Source organism: Larus michahellis, chromosome 3 (assembly GCF_964199755.1).
Source record: "Larus michahellis chromosome 3, bLarMic1.1, whole genome shotgun sequence".
NCBI classification, from domain to species: Eukaryota; Metazoa; Chordata; class Aves; order Charadriiformes; family Laridae; genus Larus; species Larus michahellis.
In genome coordinates, this window is record NC_133898.1 from 115,926,609 (window position 1) to 115,952,523 (window position 25,915).

General features: G+C 42.5%; 2 protein-coding genes across 7 annotated transcripts in view; one reads left to right on the forward strand and one right to left on the reverse strand.

The window, feature by feature from the left end:
* Window positions 1–6,295: 6,295 nt before the first annotated feature.
* Window positions 6,296–16,909, forward strand: SLC66A3 (solute carrier family 66 member 3). 2 transcript variants are annotated; one of them, XM_074581860.1, is made up of 7 exons: window positions 6,296–6,838; window positions 9,525–9,607; window positions 10,070–10,139; window positions 10,723–10,780; window positions 11,828–11,948; window positions 13,144–13,185; window positions 15,128–16,909. In XM_074581860.1, exons 1-7 carry the CDS (start codon window positions 6,696–6,698, stop codon window positions 15,214–15,216), a joined length of 606 nt encoding a protein of 201 aa, XP_074437961.1. In that variant the 5' UTR covers window positions 6,296–6,695; the 3' UTR covers window positions 15,217–16,909. The 2 variants fall into 2 exon arrangements, with proteins under 2 accessions (XP_074437961.1, XP_074437962.1); XM_074581861.1 differs by having other exon boundaries at window positions 6,399–6,838; window positions 13,144–13,194; window positions 15,128–16,908.
* Window positions 16,910–24,321: 7,412 nt separating this feature from the next.
* Window positions 24,322–25,915, reverse strand: part of ROCK2 (Rho associated coiled-coil containing protein kinase 2) — a 100,130-nt gene continuing 98,536 nt past the window's right edge. For all 5 annotated transcript variants that reach the window (XM_074581854.1, XM_074581850.1, XM_074581853.1 and 2 more), the window contains one exon: window positions 24,322–25,511. Coding sequence is in view for 2 of the 5 variants with exons in the window: in XM_074581853.1 (XP_074437954.1) it covers window positions 25,508–25,511 (4 nt within the window). In the remaining 3 variants the exon portion in view is untranslated. The remainder of the gene's footprint in view (window positions 25,512–25,915) is intronic.

Genomic DNA, 25,915 nt, shown 5'->3' on the forward strand with positions numbered 1-25,915 from the left:
GCAGTGACTCATTTCAACTACAGGTATTGCTGCGAAAGAGAAACAAACCAAACCAACGATGTAGCATAGAACCACCTGCGACTATCACAATGCTTATTAGCAGTTATGAGATTATCTTTCTTAAAAGCCAAATGGACTGAAAACACAAAGTTGATATAAACTCTCATATAGCAAAACTCGACCGAATGCTGGCATGTTGCTAGCACTATATTACCATAGGACTACTCAGTTGCTTTTCACTGAGAAACACAGAAGCCACAGGGTGAAACCAGCACATGGCGGTGGTTCAGCTCTGGTCAGCTGGCTATCTTCTTTGCTGGAACAGGCATGATTATGCTGTAGCTGCTCCTCAGTGCTGGCAGATCCATTTGCACGCTCTGGGAGAGTAAGACCTCTAGCAAGAACGCAGAAGGCCTCACGCAGCAGGACCTTAGGAAGGGCTGCCATAACGTACTCACACTCTCAACTCTTACTGGAGCCTCTTATTTGAGTAATTCAGATGTAAATATGGACCTAGAACAACGTCAGTTCCAGACTCAAATGCTACAGCTCAACCCATTCTTTGGGCTACAAGCTCAGTGTAGATTTTCTACATAAAAGGGACAATTCCAAATTTAATATGGAAATCAATTTAAGGAGTCCCAGTACAAATCAGTTAACAGATTTTCCTTCTATTTTCTTCCTCCCAGTTCTTCGGCTTTGTTAGGTTTTAGGTTAGGTTTTTAAGACTGTGTTTGGTATTCCAGGCTCTTTCAGTACTACTTTTTAGCTAACCATATTATTTTAGACAACATGCCATTACCCAGAATGGCCTTCAGGCCTTCGGTTAACTGAATAAGCCATTCCACAGAGCAAACACTGATTCAACGGGGCTTGGGGTTTTTTTTGCTTACAGTACTTTCAATTTGTGATGTTTCTGTTCAGCCTAACATCAAGTAAGCCTCATATAAATACAGACATGTTTTCAGTTTGCCGCAAATATATATAACGTACTGCACGCAAAACCAATGAACTACATGCAACCTCCTATGATTTTTTTTACTCCTATCATGCACGCTTGTACAACATAACCTCAAACAGGAAGTACTCAGGGATCCACTATACTTCTTTAGTAAGAGGACGTTCCTCAAATCAGAGTTGAAACACTGTCACTCTGTCACCAAGGAGTCCATCAGCCCAGAGATAACCTCCTTCCTCGTGGCGAGCTTTTGTGACAACTCTGTATCAGTCTTACTGCTCAAGACAATGGCAAAACTCCCAGTGCTTGGGTGCTATAAAATTGTTTTGTAAATACAATCAAGTAGGAAGAGTAGCTAGAATCAGTCATCCTTTTTTTTTTTTTAAATCTTGATCATTTCTACCTTGTTTTTACCTCAATGTCTCCAGTGGCAGAATGGGGCCTCAAATATGCTGCTTGCATAAGGAATAAAGTACATGAAATCACAGTTATGTTGGCCAGAAGGAACCTCTGGAGGCCTCTAGCCTGATCCCCTGCTCAAAGCAAGGCCAATGTTGATGTTACATCAGGTTACTCAGGATCTGGTCCTGCTGACTTGTGAAAATCTCCGAAGATGGAGATTCCAGAGGCACTCTGGGCCCCTGTTCCAGTGTTCAGCAGCACTCCAGGTGTGGTCTCACGAGTGCTAAATAAAGACGAAAGATCACTTCCACAAACCTACAGGCTACGTCCTTGCTAACACAGCCCAGGATGAAGTTGTCCATCTTCGTCAGCAGACCACAATGCTGACTCATATTCAACTTGCTGTCCCTTAGGACCCCCATTTCCTTTTCCTTAAAATAGCTTTTGGCCCCGTTGGCCCCCAGCCTTTATTGATGCATGGCATTACTCTGTCACAGGCTGCAGGTTTCAATTTTTATTAAACCGTTTTCTCTCAGTCCATCTTTTCAGCTTGCCAAGGTCCCTCCAAGTGGCAGTTCAAATGCCAAGCGTGTTGAAGGCTGCCAGCAACGTGGTATTGTCCACAGACCTGCTGAGAACGCACTCCACCCCTCAGCCAGGTTGTTAACGCAAAAGTGAAAACAGTGTTGGCCCCAGTATCAGCCCCTGAGAAACACCACCCGCAATCTGGCCACCCACTGGATGTCAGTCTGCTCAGTTTTCCACCAACCTTGCAGTCTTCTTATCCAGCTTGTATCTCCCCACTTTCTCTATGGGAATACTAAGTGAGACCATGTCAAAGGCTTTGCTGAAGTCAAGGTAAACGACATCCACTGCTCTTCCCTCATCCACCAAAACAGCGCTCTCAGAGAAAGCAATCAGGATGACCGAGGCACAAAATTTGCCCTTGGTAAATCCAAACCGGCTGCTCCCAATCACCACCTTGTCTTTCACACACCTGGAAAAAGCCAGAGGAGGCCATTATGGAGGCTTTGCTCTGTCATTTTCCTGGAAACTAAGGTTAGGTTGACCAGCCTGTCATGCTCTGGATCCTCCTTCCTGCAAGAAGGCATGACATTTGCCTTTTTCCAGTCATCCGGAAATCTCCTCTGATAAAAACTGTCAAAGACAAAAGACAGTGGCCTTGCAATAATGTCAACCAGATCCTTCAGCACCCTCAGATGCATCCCATCTGATCCCATGGAGCAGTTTGCTTCTGCAGTTCCCAACTCTGTCTTCTTTCATCGTGGCTAGAATTTCACTCCCCCTGACTGTGCCACTAGGCGCAGGGAACCTGAGAGGCCTCTGAGCAGACCCTGCTAATCAAAACTGAGACAAAAAAGGCACTGAGCACCACGGCTTTTTCCATGCTGTGCTTAAGTAGGTCCCTTACCTCCTCAAAGAGGGTATCCACATCTTTCTTCATCTTTCTTTTGTTGCCAAAGTAAATACGGACATTTTTCTTGGTGTTCACATCCTGTGCAGATTTCAACTCCAACTGAGCTTTGGTCTCCCAACTTGATCCCTGCATGCCTGGGCAATCCTTTTCTGTCACCTGGGTAGCTCATCCCTGCATCCACCTTCCAAACCCTCCCTTTTGGATGTTTGAGTTCAGACAAGCATGGTCCATTCAGCCAAGCTGTTCCGCTGCCGTGCCGTTCCTCTGCCACGCCTGCTCGCGTTTCACCTCACTGGAGAGACTGGTTTTGTGCTGTAAGCGTGGCACCTTTGAGTATCAACTCACTCCTCTAGGCTCCGTTGCCCCCCATAGCAATCTCCTGAGGGATCTTGACAGGCAGGTTTCCTGAACAAGCCCAATTCTGTTCTCTTGAAGCACCGAGTCTTTATTCTGCTGTTTGCCTGCCTTCCTTTTCTTGGGATCTTAACTCTAAGGGCATGCTCTAGTGGCAGAGATTGTAGGGGGTTTTTTTGTGTGTGAATGGTTGGACTCGATGATCTCAAAGGTCCCTTCCAACCATGAAGATCCTATGATTCTATGATTCTAAGGTCCTAGAGTCACTGCTGCCAAGGCTGCCCTTGACCTCTACATTGCCTGCTAGTTCCTCCTTGTTTCTGAGTAACAAATACAGCATCTGGGTCAAAAAAAAAAAGCATTCTTGATGCCCCATAAAAATTGGCTGGACTGCTTCTACCCCACCAGGTGGCTCTTCCAGGTGTCAGAGCAATTTTACATTCCCAAAGAAGCCTGGGCCTACAGTTGTGAGCTTTTTTCTAGTTATTTGAGGCTTCATCTGCTTCCTTTTCCTGATCAGGCAGTTTATAGCAGGTGCCCCACAATGTTCCCCCTGCTGGTCTCCCCACCGATCCCAACCCCTCAGATCTCAGTCGGCTCGTTGCTCACTCCAAAGCAGAGGAAAGCTCCAGGCAAAGAGAAGCTTGTTTGTGTAGAACACAACTTCCAATCATTTCCCTGCCTGCTTTTCTAAAAAAGCTTGTATCCTTCCATCACAGCACTCGCCATGAGCTATGTCACCCTGTCCCTGTAATCCCAAAGAGGTCACAGCTCTGAAACTGTGCTGACACGTCTGATTCCTCCAGTTTCTTTCCCGGGCTGTGTGTGTTCTCACAGTGTCACACGCCCTTCTCAAGGCAAGCAAGCCTTCAGCCTCCTGCTGTCCCTGGCCAACTCGGTCCACCCCCAGCCTTCCTCCACACATCTCCTGGGGGTTGTCTCCACCCCCACAGGTTCCCCAGTTGTGGAACTTCCTTTATTTTAACCCAGAGCTTAAAACACCAACTATCTATAAAATAAACTATTCCCTGTTAGCATGGTAGGCTGTGGAAATAACAAGCAGGAAAGCACCCTGCATTCCTTGCAAAACCACAAAATTCAAGGCATTATTTTGCTTAAAAACTCAACATCATTGCTGGAAAAAAAATTCCAGTTTGGCTTCTTGTCTTTGGTTATTCTTTAGTTTTTTTTTTACTAGGACTCAACATTCGCATTCCTATTTGAGGTGCAGCAGTGTTAAACCACTGCCCATCTGCTGTGGAACAGGCAATCTGCACTGTAAACTCTAATGTAATGAATTTATTCACTGATCTGTAATTTAAAGCGGTTCTGCTTTCTGCTCACCAAGTAAAAAAAACCTCACCAAGTAAAAGAGTCTGAAATTTGATATAAAACTAAATAATTTAAACAATTATTTTGTTTGACAGGAACAATTTCTGATGCTCTTCATAGATCAATTTTTTTTTCTGTCATAACCTTGCGCAGGGCTGTCCGGCACTGTGACGTCTGTTCTTTCCCTAAGCTGCTACTTAAGTCAGAGTGGCCAGTAAATAGAGCTACAGCAAAACCATTGCACAGACAGGACAGGGGAAGGACAGTAAATCATTTTGCTGAACTGACTGCTTGCAATGCAAAGCACGATACATTTTTTAAAAGGCTGAAATGGTGGCTAAAAGTAAACATTTCATGCCTTTTTAAAATATAAAAATAGTTGAATAAAAATATGCTCGTGGACCTGCCTCAGAGTTTGAAGTCAGTTCAGCTTCTTGATTATTCTAGTAGGATACTAGATATTGGTATTTTTACAGCATTTTGTTGGATCAACATCCACAAAGTAATGCAGATACACAACTTCTACCTTAAATATTTCTCCATTATTCTCAGACTACCTGAAATGACAGACACATCTATACCTCAGACCTAATTTAAATGAGATATAACTTCATCTTGTGTGATGGGTTACTCAACTCTTTTTCAAGTACATAATACTCCCACAAGGCTGAGAACTCAGTTTATCAACAAAATCTTGGAAGACTTATTATTTTAAGGTAACTTCAAATTTCTTTTCTTCTTTAGAGTTTGTCTTTGAAAAGCGTGATTAATTTGAATTATATTACCAGAAACACAGGTTTTAAATTATAATTCTGTATCAGGGTGGCATTTTTTTCAGTCGGAATTTTGAGATTGTATGTACTCCCATGTAGCTGCTTCTTTTTTTTATGACTGAATTACACAGAGGACAACATGATTTACAAATTAAGCATTCGTAATATTGTCTGTATTATATGTATTGTATGTGGAATGAATGCAATAAACCTGTTTCCCAAATCATACTATCAAAACAACAGAAAACAATTTGTGAGAAACGCGAGAGAGCTGAAACTAAACCGTGTTAAGAACTATTAGTCATACAGAAATGGAACTTTCATTAAAATGAAAAAGAAGACATTTTATGCCTGCAAATAACCCTAATGTTAAAACAATCATGCTGTAGGTAAAAATCTGAATTAATGGTATGCATTTGACACTCTGAGTAGTCCCAGCCATATGCAGGCACGAAAGAGCCAAGATTCTGTATGTGTGATCACTACAAATGCATATTCCCTGGATAATTGCTCTTAGTTCTGACAAGCTGGTAAGTACAAAAGCTTTAAAAACTGTGCTTTACTATTTTTGCGTGTAACTGCGTATGGTAGGTAGGTGTATGTTCCGGAGAAGCTGCTCCATCTCTGATAATCTGACAAATCCAGTATGGAGGAATTTTAAATTTTACTGAACTTTCTTTCTGTGTAACCAAAAGTGCCAGTGTCAAAACTACTAGTGCCATCCCTACTGCAGGAATCGGCACCACAAGGATCTAGACAGCGTGACCTGAAAAATGGGAGCTGAAGCACTGGAGACTCCACTTTGGGGGAGAAAACTGAAATCCAGCCTACAGCTCCAACCGAGAGAGCCGATCTACACTATTCCTAGGGGAAGAGAGACCGTGGGTAACCTTTTACACCAACACAGCATCTGATGATTACTGGTGTGGGGTTTTTTTTAAGATGAGAGAGTAACTTCAGGACTAAATCTCTCCATTTGGAGCTTAACGTTTCTCGGCCCTGACACCGAGCAGCGTTACCCGTGGACAGGCTCCAACCAGCGACACGGGGACGACCCGGGAAAGGCGGGTGCCCCCCCGCCGCGTTCCGCACGCCAGCCCGGGGACTGGGGGGTGCCCGGCCCGGTCCCCCGCAGCCGGCTGACAAGAAGCGCTCCCCCTCCCGAGGACGCCACACCGCGCTCCCCGGACGTGCCAAACCGCGCTCAGGCCCGGCGAGGCCCAGGGCTGATGGGGAGCGGCGGTTCCCCGCTGCCGGGCCCGGCTCTCCGCTCCCCACAGGCCGGGCGGCCTCCACGCCCCACGCCCCGGGCAGGGCGGGCGCCGTGAGCGCTCCGTGACGGCTGGGGCCGGGGCCGGGCTGCCCGCCCCACCTCGCCACGCCACACCGCCGGTTCCCCGTTCCGGGCTGCCGCGGGTGGGCAGCGCAGCGCAGCGGGATGGCGTCCACGCTGCTGGCCCTGGCCCACTGGAGCACCTGGGCGGTGTGCGCCGTGATCAAGCTGCCGCAGCTGGCGGCCGTGCTGGCGGCCGGCTCGGCGCGGGGGGTCAGCGTAGGGAGCCTCCTCCTGGAGCTGGCCGGGTAAGGCGGCAGGGGGGACAGCGGAAACAGGCGCGACGGGACACAGGGGGACAACATGGCGGCCCCCCCCTCCTTCCCCGCCGGGGGCGGCGCGAGGGGCCGTTGGGGTGGGGCGGCAGCGCCGCGCCTCAGAGCGGTTCCCTCAGAGGGGTTCCCTTAGCGGCCCGGGACGCTGAGGGGCGCTTTGCAGTCGCAATTAATAATTAAATCCCTTCCTTCACAGCTCGTTGACTCTCTCGCATTCATGAGAATGCGTTTGAGTGGGTGTTGGAGGCGGGAGCGGCGAGCAGTCCTTGCTGTCTTTCGCTTTTAAAACCGCTCCTTTTTATAACTGAGGGTTGGCCTCCGCTCAGCCTGCTGACTCTTGGTTCGCCTGTCACGTCCGGGTGCCGCGTCCTGCCTTCATCGGGTGTACAAAATCTCTGGAGCAGAAACTGCCTATTTTAAAGCGTTTCCGCGCTGCTGGTTAAAGGGAAACTTGGCTTTTTTACCTTGCCCCAAACCAACCCGGGCCACCCACGTAGCTGGAGACAACACCTACTGCTGGGTTTAAGCCATGTATTTAGGTTATTAAATGGTCCGTGCACCCTGTTTTGCAGGTAATTGTACCAGTTAGACAGGCTTCTGTCACCCAAATAATTAAAACATAATCATTCTTTAAGAAAATTACAAACCACGTCAAACTCCAAAGATTTGTCAGTCTGTAATAAGCTTACATGGGCTAGCCTTATTAAATCTTCCTTGAAGAGCGTTGTATGGAATGGAGAATAGGGAAACGCTGTACATGCACATGTAAATGTATGTGAGAGAAAATACCATGAAGACCCTTGGGTTTGCCGAACTGAGGGATGGAGGTGGCCAGAACAGCCAGCCAGACGGCTGCTAGCTACGTGCATCAAGCTAAAAAAGGCCTTTTTTTCTTCTTTTCTTTTTTTTTTTTCCCCCAGAAAGATCACCTCCCAAAAATGGGATGTCGTTTCTGAAAGTGTCTGTGCCTTGCTTTCTGTTGGGGACACAGCTGTTGACCCAGATCTGGCGTTGTACAGACGGGTGTATGGACACCTTTCTGCACGCAGATGTGCAGAATCCCCTTGGTCTCCGCTGTGGCCGTTCGCTGCCCACGTTTCCCCATGGCACTGAACCCCTGTTGTTTCTGTTTACCCTTAATACACCTCAAAGTGAGCTCAGCTCTGGTTCCAGCAGAGAGAACCCTTACCCCAAAAAGTGGTGGTAGCATTTTAAAATCTTAATTTTTAAACTAAAAGAGGGCAGATTTAGACTAAATACAAGGAAGAATTTTTCTACAATGGGTTTGGTGAAGCACCGGAGGAGGTTGCCCAGAGAGGTGGTAGATGCCTCATCCCCGGAAACATTCAAAATCAGGTTGAATGGGGCTTTGAGCAACCTGATCTCGTTGAATATGTCCCTCATGGCAGGGGGCCTGGACTAGATGACCTTTTAATGTCCCTTCCCACCCAAACAAGTCTTATGATTCTATGAAAACCATTCATGTGCATTGGTGTGCATTAAAAAGGCTTTATAAGTAATGTTTCAGATGAGCATGGAGAATCCATAAATGTCTCCTCAGCACCTGCATGATAACCACTAACCACGGTACCCACAGTGCTGCAGGTTCTGCGCCTGCTCTGGGCAAAAGTATTTTGGAAGAGTTACAATGAGGCTTTTTTCAAACATTTTTTGGGACTGTCTGTTTGTTTAGTAGACTATTTGTCCTGCAACCTTAAAGACTTTGGGTCTGGTTGCAGAGAGCTTTGGGGCTACTGGTACAAACTGGGATGGTTCTGCAGAGTCAGAATGCAGTGACCTGGCAGAGGAGTGACACAGAAGCGTGGTGCTGATGGCAAGGAGTATAATTTGACCCCGCAAGAAATGAGACTTCTAGGAAGTTCAGACATTTAAATTCTGAATACTGTAAAAGCCAGTTTCTTACATGGGAGGCAGTTCCTTATGTCATCTTTCTATGCTGAAAACCATCAATTTTTCCTTATATAAAACTCTGCCCTAAGAGTCCTTTTCTGTTTAATCTGCAGCCTTGAAGTTTCTGTCTAACCCCGTGGATTTGCATGAAAGTTGAAAAAAGTAAAGAAAATGCGATAAAAGTTCAATTCCTTTTAGTTACTATATTGTGGAATAGCAGGAAGGAGAATTGCCTTTCTTTGGTGCACTTAAGAACAGGCTCCGAGTCTGTCAGACAGATACAGTGGGCAATCTTCCATCAATGCAGTCAAGGCAGCTTGGGGAATGTTTTTTTACTGCTGTAAAACTTGCTTAATGTACACATTGAACTACAAACATAAATAAAGAAATCTGAGTTATCCTAGAGGTACGAAGGCAATCGCAAAGAGAAGGTAGCTTCTAGGTCTGGAAGCCTTTACTTCTTTCTCATCAGTTGAAATTAATAAAATCATGCCTTTCGCACTGTGGCATAAAGACCTTGACAAGAAGTGCGGGCAGCTTTCTACATCTTACTCTATTTGAGGGTAACAAAAACAAACTGCAGAATCATCAGGCTTGCGCTTTGTCTTGATATTTGTGTGATCAGTTTGACAGCAGGGGCTACGCCTATCTGGAGCCTTTTGGCACAACCAAAACTGTAAAAAAGAAGCTGTGAAGGAGCTGTCCTGTCCCTTCGTGCAGTCACGCTCTTTTGTGTCTTTCTGTTCAGCTTCCTTGTGTTTCTGAGGTACCAGATGTATTATGATTACCCTCTGCAGACATACCTGGAATATCCCATCATCATTGCACAAGGTAATTTTTTTAAGCCATGTGTTGGAAATAAAGCAGGGCTCATTCAGCACTTCAAGGCTTGTAGATACAGTACTCGACTGTGATGACATGCATCCATTGATCAATTCTAGCGGGGGCTGGGGGAAGAGGGAATGAACATCTTAAATAATTGAATTCCTACACATTTTATGAAAATAGATGGAGGAGAAAGATCTTATTAATACACACAAAGTGGAGTTGCAGTGTAAGCTCATCCTTTCTCCAGTGACTCCACATGGGAGAGAAACCTTATAAACACTCCTGATTCTGAGAAAAGTTTCATTTTGGAGCTTGCAGTGTTTTGGACATCAGTCAAATTTGAGAGACAAACCTGTAAGATACCAGTTTCCGTAGACATGGCACCCAGTAGAACTACTTTGTTTTGTCTAAAATTGCATTTAGTCTCTTTCCCTTCTCTGACGAGCAATCTTTTCTGTATTTCAGATGTCATTCTTCTTTTGTTTATTCTGCGTTACAGTGGAAACATGAAACGAGCTTTGTTCTATGCAGTCACGTATCCTTTGAAATCTGGGAATTTTGGTTTATGTGGCTTGTTTGGTAGTTCTTTGCATAGCAGCTATGTCATCATTTGTTTCATGCTACCGTTGTAAAGCATTTTCAGCCACCCATCAACGTGCATTCCACATTCACATGCTGATTTCTGGGATCACGGTAAAATTTCTACAAGAAGTGTAGCTGGGCTTTAGAACGCGCACAACTGATAAGGAGTAAGACCAATTTTTAATTTACATCTTTGCTAGAGGTGCAGGGTGGAAACGATGAATCTTTTTTCCTTCATTCCTACCCGTGCAGATTGTACTTGCTATGATGAACACAGCAGTATATTGTGGGGTTTTTTTACAAATAGGATTTGGGCTTGAGAATCTCCAGGCACTGTTCAACCAATGACAGTGTGAAAAATAGGAGCAGTTAGTGTTTCAACCAGTGCTTAATATGTTTTATCTAGATTGTATAGTCTGTTGTAAAGTTTCAGTAAGATTATTTCCAAATATTTTAAAAAATCTGTTTCCCCAGGCAGTTTCGAGAGCTTTGGTACCCTAGAATTTTCAGCACTATGAAACTTAACATAATGTAAGATTTTGGGGGGGATGGTACGTGCTTACACTGCGGAAGTGGATAATAGACCTGGCCATGGTGAGTGCCGCCTGATATTTAAAATTAGGTCCACATATGAAATATCTTTTTTTCTGGACATCTTTATCAGTGAAATCTCTCCTTATATTTGTCCTTGTAAGAATTAATCATTTGAGTTAGCTTTCAGAACAACCCCAGTTTTCAAATTCACTTCTGTGAGTAGCCAGAAAATACAGCACTGGCAAACAGACTCTCTGGAAAAAAAATATATATTGGCTGAGGTAAGGTTGTTAAATGTGTTGCCTTAATTAAAATTAGCAAAGGTTTAAGATGTTGAAAAACGATTGCCTCTTTAGTCCTAATGTCTTAATCCCCATTAATAAATCTTTAACATGAGAGGAGAAGAGTAGTGCATCAGTCAAACCATTAGAAATAGAGAATTTTAAATATTTCAGAAGATTTTTTTTCCCTTTAGTCCTAGAATTCTGCAAGAAAAATATAATCTCATAATGGCCTATGAGTGTTAAAGATGGTCTTTGCCTTTTTCATCAGAACAGAGAAAATTAAAATTTCATTGAGATGAACTGGAGTTGCTAATGCAAAAGATGATACAAGTGGGGCTAAAAGCTTCTAAGCCTAATATCGATCCTTACTTGCAAGGGAAAGCTGGGCATGGCAGAGAGACCCGTGTGGAGGTCCCCTCTCCCTGCTGCCTTTGCAAAATCCCCTTTAAGAGGTTGACAGGGTGAATAGTCTGTTCCCTTCATTTTTTTTTCCCACCAATTGGACTCATTTTCCACACATTCCTGTCAGTTTTCTCATTCTTTTATGGTTTTGTTTGCCAGACATGATGGTAACAGATGGTCTGAATCAACCTTGCTGTTTAGACTAGATCAGTCTCATTTTAGCTAACTTTCATAAACAGTTTTATGTAGCAGGTTGAGAGGCTTTTTTATTTCTTTGCCTCTTATTGTATTTGCCTCTATCAAGCATTTGCCAACAGCAGTAGCATTTGTTGCGCTCTTTGAGCTTCTTTCTGGGCAGTACCTCAGAAATCGGTCCCTTTCAATGGTAGAAGTTCTTTCTCTTTTTTTATCTGCTTTTCAGAATTTGTGCACATTCATCAGTGCGGCCAGTAAGCTGACTCAGCTGCGGTGTCTTTGGCAGACAAAAGATTCTGGACAAGTGAGCGCCTTGACCTGGAGTATGTCTGCATATACCTGCGCAAGTAAGCTATGGGCAACTTGGTGCAAAGCACTGAGTTTTCCTCTTTTAATGCCATATCTCCTAATGCCTCTTTCACTAGGTCTTTACTCAGTCATAGTAGGTAAAAATCTTGCCTAATGTAGTTTCCCTTAGTGCCGACTTCTGAGACTCAGATACCAAACAGTCTCTTGAAGTCACGCTTTATCACTGGCACCAGCTCAGTCAAAGTGACACTTTGACTTAGAAAACATGCAAACACGGTCGAGGGAACCTGATACAGTTGAAATAACGGCAAGAGTGTCTTTACAAAGAAGACTTCAGTGTTCTAGGATTTAATAAAATTGCTAGTGATCCAGCATGAAAAGGTGCTAACTTTTGAGTTAGACAGTCAGGCAATGCTAATTCTGAAAAGGCATCTACAAATAAATACACACTTAATGCTAAATACCTTTAACTCTATGACTACATGTAAATATATTTCTCGTCAGAGGAGAATTTAAGAATGTACCAAGAATGATGATTTGTGCGGTTCATGTGTTAATTATCTAGTGGTCTGCATGAATAGTTCTTCTACAGCTATTTGTCAGAAATGCCTTTGTCATATTCACAAAACTTGTTTAAAATATTCTTACTATAAAACATAGTGATGCTGGATCTATTTCCCTATGAAAGAAATGTTTTTAGGTCAATAATTAATTAGGAGTTTGCTGAACAACGTCAATAAACTTGTAAATGGTTCTAGTCTGCTGCAAATGTGAAATAATTAATGTTTAGATTTGTTGTGGGAAGGAAAGCTGAATTCCTCCTATTTGCAGAAGCCTAAAAGCACGTGTGTGAACATTGTCAATGGTTCAGTCATGCTAACTCGATTGTGGGTGTAGCTCAGTATCAACTGCTGAAGGAGGGGGCTGGACAGAAAGAGAAGCAGTAAACTCTGACCACATCCAATCTAGCGAGACAGATAAATAGATAAAAATTCTAATGATATTGGTGATTTTCTCATTAAAAAAGAACCTTAACACACTGTCACTCAGCTTTGAGAGCTTCATCTCTGAAGCTAAAATAGTGCAGAACGGATGCACTAGAAGTGGGAATATCTGTACAATGTATATTTTCGTGCAAGATTATCCCCTATTGAAAAACGGATATTTCATCATTTTTTGAAGGTATAAACGTGTTTTATCTACTCCACTAATCAGAATTCATTCAATTTACAGCAAGAATAGTTACAACTGTAATGACTACGAATGATCGCGCAGGTAAGTAAGGTATGGAATTGCCTGTCTTTCCAAGAGAATAGCTGCCGTGGCCGTTTTTAGCTGTTTTGTAAAAGCAGCTACCTGGTCTCAGAAGAACAAACCATGAACCTGGCGGTTTAGCACAGCAAGAGAAGGAGTTACTGATAAAAAAGTAGCACAGGATACAAATCAGTCAAATACCTGAAGAAAATAGAAAAAATTCAGCCAACCCTGCTTATGTTTATCAAAAGCCATTATTTTTTTCAAAAGGCAAAACCACTAAAAATTAACTTAAGAAAATAGCAGAATAAAGCATTAAATCCTTTAGTATTTAAATACATAAATAAATTTAGTAAAATACAACTTAATAAATCTATAAGAATTGAGTGATAGCTTTTCAAATATTAAGTGCTTCCTTTTCTCGTTGTGGGGTTTGTGCGTTAAAAAAATTTTCTATAAAGCTATTTAAAGTTCAGCTTAATATATGAATAATTCTAGGCACAACATGCAGGAAGTTTGTAGCAGGCTGAAAATGGAATGGTACATTGGTAAGAAACACAAAAAACTGGCTTAAAATATATAATTTGCATCTGATTTCATTATAAAGCAAATTTATTTAACAGCTTCTTACCATCCTCACAAAACTGAAAGAGCTACCGAGCGCAGCAGATTTTTCAGTAAAGCAAGACTTGGTGGATGTAAGAGGAACAAAATCACATTGTACTTTATTTGGTGGTTCCTTGTTCTAGTTCAAAACTGGTATTTCATCAGAAACATCATATGAACAGAATTTTTTCTTTAAGCAGCACAATAAGGCTGTAGTTTTACAAGCAGTTCAAGTGGCTCTTTCACTGGGAAAGGCAGTCCCCTTTTCAGTCGCTCATTTTCACCACTGCGCTTGCTGCTTTCTCTTTGCTGGAGCAGGAGTTTGTGGGGCCTTGCAGTTAACGGCATCACCAAAAAACCGGCATAATGCACACGTAGAAATTAGTCTGGGTCAGTTGTCGAGTCCACTTCACCCACAGCATCACACTTACGCTGATTAGAAGCGAGAGAGGTACATTGAGGGGAAGGAGGAAGGGAGGGAACCACCATGAAAGTAAAAAGCTGGCTCTTGAAAGTCCAGCTGGCTCTGGTTAAAGCTGCTTCTTACAACAGAGCACGACACTCTTTGGAACGTGGAGGAGACGGCAGCAAACATTGGGAACTGTGCTGCTCTAATGGAAAATGTTCCCAGTTAACTTCTAACACACTTCTAACGCTTTGGCACGTTCATCTTGGTTTCGTACACACTTGTGAAACTGTCAAATATCACGTATTTCTGAAACAAAGTTTTGTGTACATTTCTGTGAATATTCCATTTACCAAATGGATGTTAGATATAGTCGGAATTGTGGTCTCACAGTAGAGAAACTACGCTTATTTTGGTTTAAAAAAACCCCGAAAGTTAATCAAGATACTGGAAAAATGCTTTTTTCTCAGTTGTCAGATTTCCTCTCATTAAAATCTGATAGATACAAGTATTTCCTGTCTCCATGAAGTCTACGCTTAACAGATGGCAGTAGAGAATAATCCCTTAATTATAAACAATGCACGCAACTATGAAGGACACGTGAGCTGCAGCTCCAAGTTTAATTTTAGGTGTAAATAGAAATTTGTATGAGGCTACTCAAACTTGTACTATTCACCTGGTTTTGTCACAAACGAGTTAAAGGTGCTGTAGTGTAATATTTTCAGATACCACTCGCAAGTGCTAAATGCTCTTCTCTGCTATATTTACTTTGAGAATTTCTGGGTTCCTGAACAAGATCATTTAAACTAATTGACTGAAAAGAGTTGCAGAATGGGAACCCGCCTATTTGTACACCAGTGAAGGCTTACAAAACAACGTGTCTTCTGAAAATGGCAGCAGTTGATTTTTTTTTTTTATTTATGCTTACAAGATTATTTTTTTCCCTTTTAGTTCTCATCCGTTTCATTACCATGCTCATTCTCAATATTTGGGTCACAGCCACAATCCTGCGCTACAGGAAAACTAAAAAGACTGATTAGAAGATGCTTGTCAGCACACCACATCAAAAGAACCTGATTGATACAATTAAGGTTAAACACCAGAACCAAGGTTGGGGAAGCTCGCTCTCTTGTAGGCTAGTATTTAGCCCTACGCGTATTTAGTACGGTCTTGCTTATTTTCTCTTAGAAATAATTCTGATATGATACTTAATTTAAGCAGCATATTTTTATTGGTCATTTAAGACAAGTTTCACTGATACCACGTTTTCTCTGGCTTTTTTTTACTAAATGAACAAGGTATTTCGTATTTAGATGTTTATATATTCTCATATCACTTCAGTACTTTCCGGTTACATATAAGCAGTTTTCTTCAATCATACAAGAGCAATTTTGCACCAACGTATCAACTCATCTTTCTGCATCTGCTGCAAGTTTGAAAAACTACAACAGATGTTTGTCATCTTCTTGCAAACAACTCAATTAGTTCGCCATTAATTATCTGTATTTTAGGATGAAGAAAATCTGAGTCAAGGCCCAATCCAAAATAAGGTTCTAGATCTGTTTTACTAAGTCACAAATCCAGTTGGGATTGTAGCGCTTACATGCAACACTTAAGTAGCACAATTTATACAGCTGATACAGGGTACCCACCGTCACTTCCCTCAGCACACCCGGTTTTTAACAGGGGAAGAGCAAAAACTCAACCATGAATTCTTCTTTTTCAACCTGAGCTCTCATTCACCGCACACACTGCTTTGGCAACAGCAGAGACTAGAATGTATAGAAATTAATGGAACTTTGACGGACAGAGTTAAAAACTGTGTTGGAGCAGAAGTTCCTGAACTGATACCCAGAGCCCCCAGTGACTCCACACTGAGGGTGACCCTGCGTCGCAGCAGACTCGTCTCAGGTGGGTCTCGGGTCCTGGTGACACTGTGCTGTGCTTTGTCAGTGTTTAGCCCGTCTGTGCTAAGCGTGCTGAAGAACGTAAAGACTTCAGTTTTTACTTTCGAGATTCTAATCAATTTGTAGTGGGTATATTAAAAAAGGGAAAAGGATATTATTGAGAACTATTAACAGGGGATTTTGCTTTTGGAAGTAAAGCCTTTCCAACCAAAAGTTACAGAAGTCATCATAGAGCTTGCCTTCATTTCTCATCACGTTCTCCAAAATGAAAAGAAACGCTGTTTCAAATGAGTTCTGACAGTATTACCGCTGATTGGCATGTCAAAACCAAGGCACCCTCCATCCTGACACCCTTGAACACTATGGGAAGACCGCATGGACTAGATTTGAGGCAGGTTTTCCTTGCAAGATGCCAAATCATTGGATTCTTGTGGAAGAGCGGGCTCTGCAAAAGCAGATGTTGCGGCCAGCGCACGCTCAGCGGTCAGAGCGGAACCACCAGAGCGGGACCACCAGAAAACAGCCGCTTTGTAAACACTTATTTTAGAGCAGGGAGGGGCGGTGGGAAGAGGTATGTCTGGGGACATACGATTTCATGTATCTCACATTATTGAGAGCAAGTCCAAAGATGAGGAATTTTTACTGCTCCAATAAAATATGTAAATGTTGCTGTGTTGGTTGAGAGTAACTGTGAACATCCTGTTACTGATGTTAGTAGAGCTGTGTAAAGTACCTGAAGTGGTCTAAATGGTGGCAGGTGATGCATTTTTCAGGTCATTTTAATAAATGCTGTTCTTCATGACTGATTAATGTCATTCTTAATGCTAATTTTCCTTACGTTTCATTTTTTTATTCTGTTTCCGTCTATGGAGAGGAAATGAAATACTCATTACAGGTCATTAATGGGCAGCTTTCACCTCAATTTTTGAAGCGTCAGGCTGTATATTAACCTGTAAAATGCTAAAGACCTCCAGCATCTTAAATGAAAAAAACACCCTTCTCATCTCGTTTTTTTAATTAAAGCCTCCTCTCGATAAAGATTTGTATAGAGTCCAAACCCTGTCTGTTATGGACATCTTCCATAGTCCTAAGCGATGCTGTAGTAAAATGAAGACACCGTTTGCGGATCAAGTTTTTTTTTTTCCATCATAAAATGCATGTAAGAAGTTTTTTACAGGCTACTTAATATACTTAAAATAAATCATATTAGAAACTTGTGGAAAAAAAAAAAGACTGAGGAAAAGAAACAAAACTGGACAATTCACAAGCTTATGCTTAAGGTAAAGTAATTTTGTGGACTTGGAAAGCTGGACCGTGAGTTCTCATTCAAGCTGCAGGAGATAGGGAACAAATCACTAGCAGTAAATAATTTTACACACTTTCTCGCCCTCCCCCCCTGAATAATTTATTTCACTTTTGTAAGGCAGAAGCATGGTCAAGTCCTGGGCAAGCCCCGTGGAAGCGCAGACCCTGTTGTTTTCCAGCAGGTAACCCATAATCTTCTCAGCAGCTGGATTAAAGGCGATGGCTTCAGACAGGACAGCTGGGGAGGACAAATCCTGTTAAACGTGTCATTCGGCCGTACTAGGACGGAGATGAGCAAGCTGTCTGCGGCGGAACACGGCAGAGGAGCAAAGGTGGCAGGGAGAGCATCTTGGAATTGTTGCATCTTGGATTTGTTGCCGTGTGCGTAAACCAGGGAAAAACTTTTCTCCCCAGGGCTGGAAGTAACACGCCTCTGTTCACCGATCCTCTAGACGTGCGGAATTACACACAGTGTCTAACTGCACCAGCTCACAGCAAGCTCATGGGGCAAAACAGCCAAACAGCCCCTCCTGTCCTGGATGATAAAGCGCGGATCCTGTCGGGGCTTTCAAAAAGTATGAGTTTTCTTGGCTGCAAAAAGACAAGATCTGAATAACCCCAAACCTCTCCAGCTAGGGAGACGATGGACTGTGCGTTTGGTAACAGATAAGCTACAAGCTGCACCTGGCCAGAGCTCAGTTTAACAGTACGGAAGAGGCAACATTTATCATGAGACGTGCTATCTCCCCCACAATGGGGACACGATTCCAGAGACAGCAGGTGGCAGGTCTGGAAGTGAGGATGTGGGAAGTGGAAGATGCGTCTAGTTTACTTTTCTTTCCCAAAAGCCTGTTTCTGAACTGCCCCCAGTGAACAGGAAAGTCGTACGCAAATGCAGACCCACCGCCTCCCCCACCCTACGGGTCTCCATAACCCTTTGAGTTTTGTGCAGAGCACAACTACGCAGACGCAGACGTGTGCCTTCGTGTGCTCCAACCCAGCAAAAGATTTTATCGCTTGGACTGCTCAGAGCTGCCTGTCCTCGTCCGCTGGGCACGAAGCTTCTCCCTAACCCAGCTGGTCCGCTCTAGTGAAACAGGGGAGCAAGGAGCCAGGGGGGAAGTTCCCTCAACCGCTAGAGCTCAAAGCCGGGTTTTAAAGCGCTTTGACTCTTTGGAGAAAGTCATTCACAATTAGCCCAAAGGTCCCAAAGAGCTTAGAACTTGTAGGAGGCCTTCGTTCACTCCTTTAAATGAGGTAAAATTACTCTTCCCCCACCAAACCATCATTATCCATTGAAGGACATACGCAATACAGCGGGGTGGGGGGAAAAAAAAAAAAAAAGAAATAACATCTCAGAGCCCACAAGAAGAAAAGCTACACAGATGTGGAGATCAACTCAAATGAGGTAGTTTCCCAGCCATGTATTTTCTATGATGGTGAATTAACGATTATTTCCCTGCTAATTCTTTCCAGGCTGGTTTATTCTATTCCCTTCCAGATTCTTTGATACTTGAGAGTGGTATTTATGTACGAAGCAGAGCATGAAACGTTGCCTTCATCGCTAATAAAGGTCAAAGGATGTCCCAGTTTGGAATGCGAGGAAGCTGAAAAAAACCCTTAAAATAGGATGTTACTAAATTCTTGGTGTGTACTGAATTTAATTTGCTTGATTTTGAGCAAGAGTTCTCCAAGATACTTAAGAGCTCTCAGAGAGGATGGATCTTGGCGTCAAATAGGTGTCTGGCAGCCACAATAAACATCAGGGTAAGGACCTGCCAGCTCATTGCTGGTGATGGGTCCAACCGCAAGACCTTGTCAGTCTCACAGACCCGAGTCCTGATGGACCTCAGGTGTTTCCTGCCCGATGGCAAGATCAAGACACCTTCAAGCTAAAGGTATCAATTGTTCCATTCCCCCTTGGAAGTGGTTTGGGGCAAGCACCGTCACTGCCTTGGAAAAAATCGTCTTTGGACTGGGGCTAAAACAAGAGGTTTTTTACACTACGTGATACACTTGATGAAATTTAATTGGGGATACCTTAAGGACAACTTAAATATTTGTCATAATTTTTTTCATGCCCCGTTTTGTTATTTCGCCTCATTACAACTGTCTTAAATTGTCAGTAGCCTGAACAAATACTCCCGTAAATTATGTGGAATTACCCACTCACAGGAAAGCAGCTTTAAGAGGGCAGACGCCTTGGTTTATCTGTCAAGATTCTGGAAGCTAAAGGAGAGAACCTGCGCCAGCCTAAAATGTGACAAGAGAAGCCAGCTGATAGCGATTATGATTCAAATTGAATAGTAACACGGCTCCATGATGAAAACAAATTCTACTTACCACCTTACTGTAATTACAAGTCATCTGTGCGGATGCCTGCTCTGGGATGTACGTGGCTTCTGCGTTTGAATTTGGGGGCTTTGGCCAGCCCGTACCAAGGCGCTGACCGGTCTCAAACTGTACGAAAAGCGTAAATGGAAGAACACGTTTCCTATGCCTCACTGTCCCCTCAGCCACGTAAATCAGGCAGTCGGGAATCTAATGAAGCACAAATTGAGTTTGTGTAAAGCATACTTTAAGTTACCCAATTACTGTAAATAAATTCTTTCACCTTTGAGCAATGGACTATACACAGATTACACTGAGCTGACTTCCAAGACAGTGACTTGAAGGATTTTAAATTATTTTTTCCTGAAATGCACCATCAGCACGACTCCTCCATGAGGAGTCGTCAAAGATATTTTCCTCTCTCATTGGTGGTATTTGTTTTAAGCTTGCACGTATGCCCACCTTCCCAGTAATAAAACTCCCATCGCCGTAGCTCTCACTGGTACAGGACGCACACAGGGGAGCTCCCTTATTGTATTCATCAAACTCAACATCACCCCAGAGCGGACAAGCGGTGACACAGATCCAACTGAATCTCAGTTGGCCCCCAGTACACCAAGGTCGGTGCCTGATTAGTGCCAATTTAGTGCCTTAAGTCTAAGCAGTTGGGAATCCAAAGGAAAAGAGGAGGCTCGGCAATGATCCCGCAAGCCTGACGTACTTCCTGTTGGGTGGCCACGTGTACCAAGTGGTGCAACAGCATCCTTGGGCAAATAAAGATCCCCAAGTGCTAGCAAGGGTAATGACAAGTGACAAGAAGAACTGGATGACCCAAGAGCTGCACTGGGACATAAGACTATACCTACAAGGGGGCTCACATCTCCGAACAGATGTCGAAGACCTAGACCTCAAAATGGGGTGATCCAAGTGAAGCAACGCATGCAGCCGCCTTGGCTGTGAAAACGTTTCTACACAGCTCCTCCAAGCAACCCGAGAAAGGGCTGCAGGGACTTGCAGCCGCCTCGCTCTCTGCCCTTTCTTTCCAGATTTCTTTCAGGTATGCAGGACTACATACACTTGTAACTTTGTCATTTTGGTACCTTTGCCCGTGACTTTCATTTTGAAAGATCCCTTTAATCCCGGAGCTTCTGTAAAATGGCTGGAGCAAAAGCAGCAGTGGTCAAATCTAGCTGCACACTTGCAATAGCAAGTATCAGGGAGTCACTTGACTTTCTCAGAAAACAATGTCTCCTGCCTGCAAAGGGGCAAAGATTCACAACCCCGATATTCATAACAAGGCCTGGTAATTGGCATCCCTGTGCTAATAAATTACAGTTCCTCCGAGTCTCCACTTCTTGGAGCAATGGTTTTACGGTGAGCTTTTCCACTCGTTGCAGTAGTTTCTGGGGACAACTAGATTTGATGTGTTTAGACGCAGTGTTCTTTTCTGCGACATACAATGATGTCTCATTTCTCAGATGAGCATGTCTTAGTACATCATTGTCCACTTTACAGGCAACTTCAACACAGAACATGAATTAATTTCAGAACTGCTCCATCAACATCTTTTACAGAGATCAAAATACAGCTCCTTCCCACTCTCATGAGGGATACTTCAAAGCAGCAGGCAAAACCCCATGATCCGTGGGATGCTGATAATCCCTTACCTGGCTTATACAATTGTCATATAACAGATATTGTTTTCAACCTAAAGCGTAGTATGTGCACATATGGCAGTCCACAAAATATTCTGAAGATCTACTGTAGTCCACCGAAAAAACAAATGAACCACTATTTTAACATGAATGCCGAGGAAAACTATCCAGGAATACGGAGGAGACTGAAATACTCCCGATCCCTGAACTGGACCATTATGTTCTCCTGCCTTAGAAACAGAATAAGGAGGTGGTGAGGGTCTGTAAGAACTATGCAGTAAGAAGTTTATTTTCATACAAGTTCCCCCTTTTCGCAGCAGCATCCAAAATATGACCTTACAAGCACAGGATGGGTGAAGGCACTTGAGACCAAAAAATATAAATCCTCTTCCAAGGATAACTCTCTGAAAGCTAGATGGGAAACTCATAAATTGTAAGATTATAAACATAAATGCTCAGTATTCTAATGATCATCTGATGTTGCCTGACTAAAGAGAGAAAGCACATCATCTCTAGTGGCTGCCTTCCTGGCCTTGGAGACTTGAGCGCGCCACTGAACGCCTGTCCAAAATGTAGGAGGTTCAGAGTCTTCATCAGAGGTAGCAAGATACTTAGTCACATGCAGTGAAACTTCAGTGATGTTTTCAATTTGGCCACTGTCACTGACTGCCAAGATCCTTCAGCTTCTTGGACATTTCCAAGTCCTAGGTGGTACTATGGTCCATGGCACGTTTTGGTTACAGCATCAGCCATGCACAAGAACCACGGTGTTTCCTTCAGCGTGAGACTTGGTGCTGGATCGCTGGCAGCGCTGAGAGGGGCTGAGCTCTGGCAGGAACCACTAGAAGTAGGAAACTGCAGCACGCAACTAGGACAGAAGTGGAAATCTCCTTTCAGAAAGGTCTTTGTGACATCTGACACGTTAACTCCGATGGGGTCTTCCTATCCAGCTTCCGTACTGGTGAGCTCTTGGACAGGAACCAAAGAGCAACTTCCTTACAAGTGTAAAGAAGCTTCTGGCTCCAGGTCTGACCCCCGATTCTTCCATGAGGTTAATTTGCAGCTTGGCTATGCTATTTGTTTACTTTTGCCAAACAAAAGGACTTGCAATGAGAGAATTTCTATAGATAAAGTCACCCAGGCCATAACAACGTCCTGTTTGCTGGGACAGCCCTGTTACAAAAAGAAGTGTTTAAACATCAGTGACTTTCAGACAACTATTCCTTAGTTCAGGAATATGCTCTTCTTTAAAAAATTTTAAAAGGTTACCACTGGACCATAAGGAAACACCACAATCTCCCGGAAAAAACATTTGAGAGTTCTTTGCATTCACAGATCAGAAGATGGAAGGTCTGTCTCCAGCAGCAGGACAAGTGAGAAGGGCAGCTTTGCCTTTTGCGTCCTGGGTACAAAACAAGGCTTCTGCACATCATACCATTGGCCAAACGATCTCCACGTTACAGCTCAACACAGCCCACACCGTTCCTTTCTTTTGGGACGAACTGCATGAAGGAGAACTGACACTTCCATCTCTAGAAGCACTGAAACCTCAAGAGCCTTGAGGAACCCATGCCAAGTTGGCCCTGCTTTGAGGTAGAGGTCAGACCAGAGGACCTCCAGTGCTCCCTGCCAGCCCATATCGTTCTACAATAGCGTCTCAACACGGCCTGCTGTACGCATAGCTAATAACTATTTCTGCAAGTATCGAATGTATCAACTGTGGCTAGTAAATACTATAATACAGTACCTTTCCTAAAATGTCAGGCTTACCAGGGCCCCAGGCATTCCCAGTAAACGAGGACAAGCCGAGGAGAGGGAGCGCACCAGGTCCAGCCCCAGCACTGATGGCCTGCCAGAATGGCTCCCTCGCAGTCTGCCCTTCCTCCGCACGCAGCCTTCGCTCGGCTTCCTCCTGAGCAACCCTTGCCTTTCCCATATCTGCCGCAGTAGTTGCCTACGTATTTAAATATTTCAATTAATTACCAGCTTCTCAAGTTCAGGAACTATTTTACCTTACTCAAATAGTTTATTTAAAAATATATATATAATATTCTCCAATTCTGAAAAGGATAGAACTTCCCACAATGTAACATTTTTTTTATATATATATAAAATATTTATGCATTCAGTGAATGGAAACAGTTTTACTGTATACATTTTTAATGTTGTACTCTTATGCAAATCTGCATTACCTAAAAATATACCGTACTTCTGTAAATCAAAACAAGCAGGGAAAAAAAACACTGTAGCTGTGCGCCGGGTTATAATACCTCACAGAAACGATATGAGAGTTTTTGTTTCGAATTTAAGAACTCACAAACAACATTTTACTTTGCGAGTGCATAAATAGAAGACTGAATACATTCTGGCTCTGTTAAGCTGAACTGTAGTAGAGGTTACAAAATGTCAATATATTCATTCATTTTCAGTATTTCAGTGTTTCCAAGTCCACCTTTCATGATAGTGTTAAATAAATCATGGTCCTATCCTTCCAAACATTTCAACACTCTTTAAAAAACAAAAACAAACAAACAAAATTTTAAAGTGAAATGTCCTCCTTCATTGAAGTGTTAGATCATATTTTAAATTACTGCACTCCCACACAATATTTTTTATATATATATATTTTAAATATATATATATATTTATATATATAAAGAGACCAAATAGGAGACTACATTTTTTACTGTCAATATGTTTAACATCGCATACTGTAGTTGTATAAAACATGCATTTTCTGGGATAATTATGAACACATCATGAATGAGCCCACATAAATTATATTTTTTGTACAATTCCAAGTTTAAAAAAAAGTCAGATTAAGTGCCTCTGAGGCCCTTTCTTCCCAGCTATCAGTTCTCAAAACACACTACTGAGATATTTATCTATGCCTACAGCTATGTGCTAGAGAACCAGATTTAAAATTTTAAAATACATCTACAGTATGTTTAATTTTCTTAACGTTTGTGACAGTCCTTGGATATTGTGTTGTGAAATGTAAAAAGAGTCACAGATTCTTTTTTTTTTTTTTTTTCTTCCCAGAAATAAAAAACACATCTAGGAGAATATGCAAAAACAAGGCAAAACGAAGTTTCATAGCACTTAATGAGGGTTAATACAAGTCAATAACTAATATTGAGGTTTGTAAAAAGGGCTGGACGAGCAGTTACATGTACAAGCAAATGGTCTAGTAATTCCAATGGGTTCCGACGTTGTTTCTGTAACCAACACTTCTCCACCCTTAAAACCAGTCGATATACATTCAAAATAGGCTGACATTGATATACTTACTAGGTGTAAAAATAGTGCACTATTTTTTTTTCTGCCACAAAGCAAAATTGCATCCTAAGAGCTGGTAAACCTTCTTTTTTCCTTAAATAGAGAGAATGGGCAAAAAAAAACTTGAAAAAAAATTAAATTAAGGCAATTAGACAGGTAAAAGAGGACTGCCCATGATGACGTAGCTGAAACTAGTACATACTTCAAACTGATACTAGCTGCTGACACTGACATGCAGCTTTTGATAGACGTGTATGAATGATATAAACTTCAACATTATGGCTTTATACAAGTGCATAGTTGCAACTGCAATAAGTAACGGTATCTGATTAATAAGCATAAAAAAATAAAGTGGAAAGATTTTTAAAACCCTCTTGCAGTATTACAGTACAATATATATACACAGTATAATGGTCACTTCTTACAGATGCAGTCTATATCACTATGGTGGATCTTCCTCCTCCTCTTCTTGCAGACATGCTGGTGGCATCTTTATGAAAGCTGAAAAGTCAGTTTCTTCCATTTTAATACTCATTCCTCTCGATCCTTTTATGAAATGTAGTGTGTGTGTGTCTCGCCAAGAAAGCTTTTGTGGAACAGAGTTTAAAAGGTTACCTAACATATCCTTTTACTATTTACCAACCATTCCTCATTTGATCAGTCACGCAGGAGAATACAGGAAAACCCTCAGAGATTAGTAATTTATATTGCAGCAAAAATGTAAACCTCTGATATATATAGCACAATCTCTCAGGAAAATATATATTTTTAATATATTTTGGGATATGTTTCAGTCTTGCTGTAACGGGAAGAAAATTATCACCTTGAATTGTGTCTGCATTCACGGAAAGCAGTTAGCTGGAAAAGAAGCAAGAAGTTTGGTCAGTAAATGCAACAAATGTAAATCTGACAAAAATATACTTGCTCAAAGCCTTCACCTAAGATGGGCTCAAGCATAGTTGGGAGAAACGTCATTCCTCGGCATTCAGCAGCATCCTTACTTAAGTATAGCACATCCTTACGCGTTATGATCCCAAACCAATCGAACCCCCTTGCAATATATGAGGGTAAAGTACAATATGCACAATGTAATAGTCACTTCTAAAAGCTTAGTAATTTGTATGCTTTTGATACATAAAGATGCAGTATATTTAATTAACGTAATGCGTGTTACTGTAAACACTAAGCCAGTTCAATTCTACAGGAGCTGGTGTCTCAGTTAACTGAGTACTGAGCTGAGGTACAGCCCGAGTGCTGCTGTC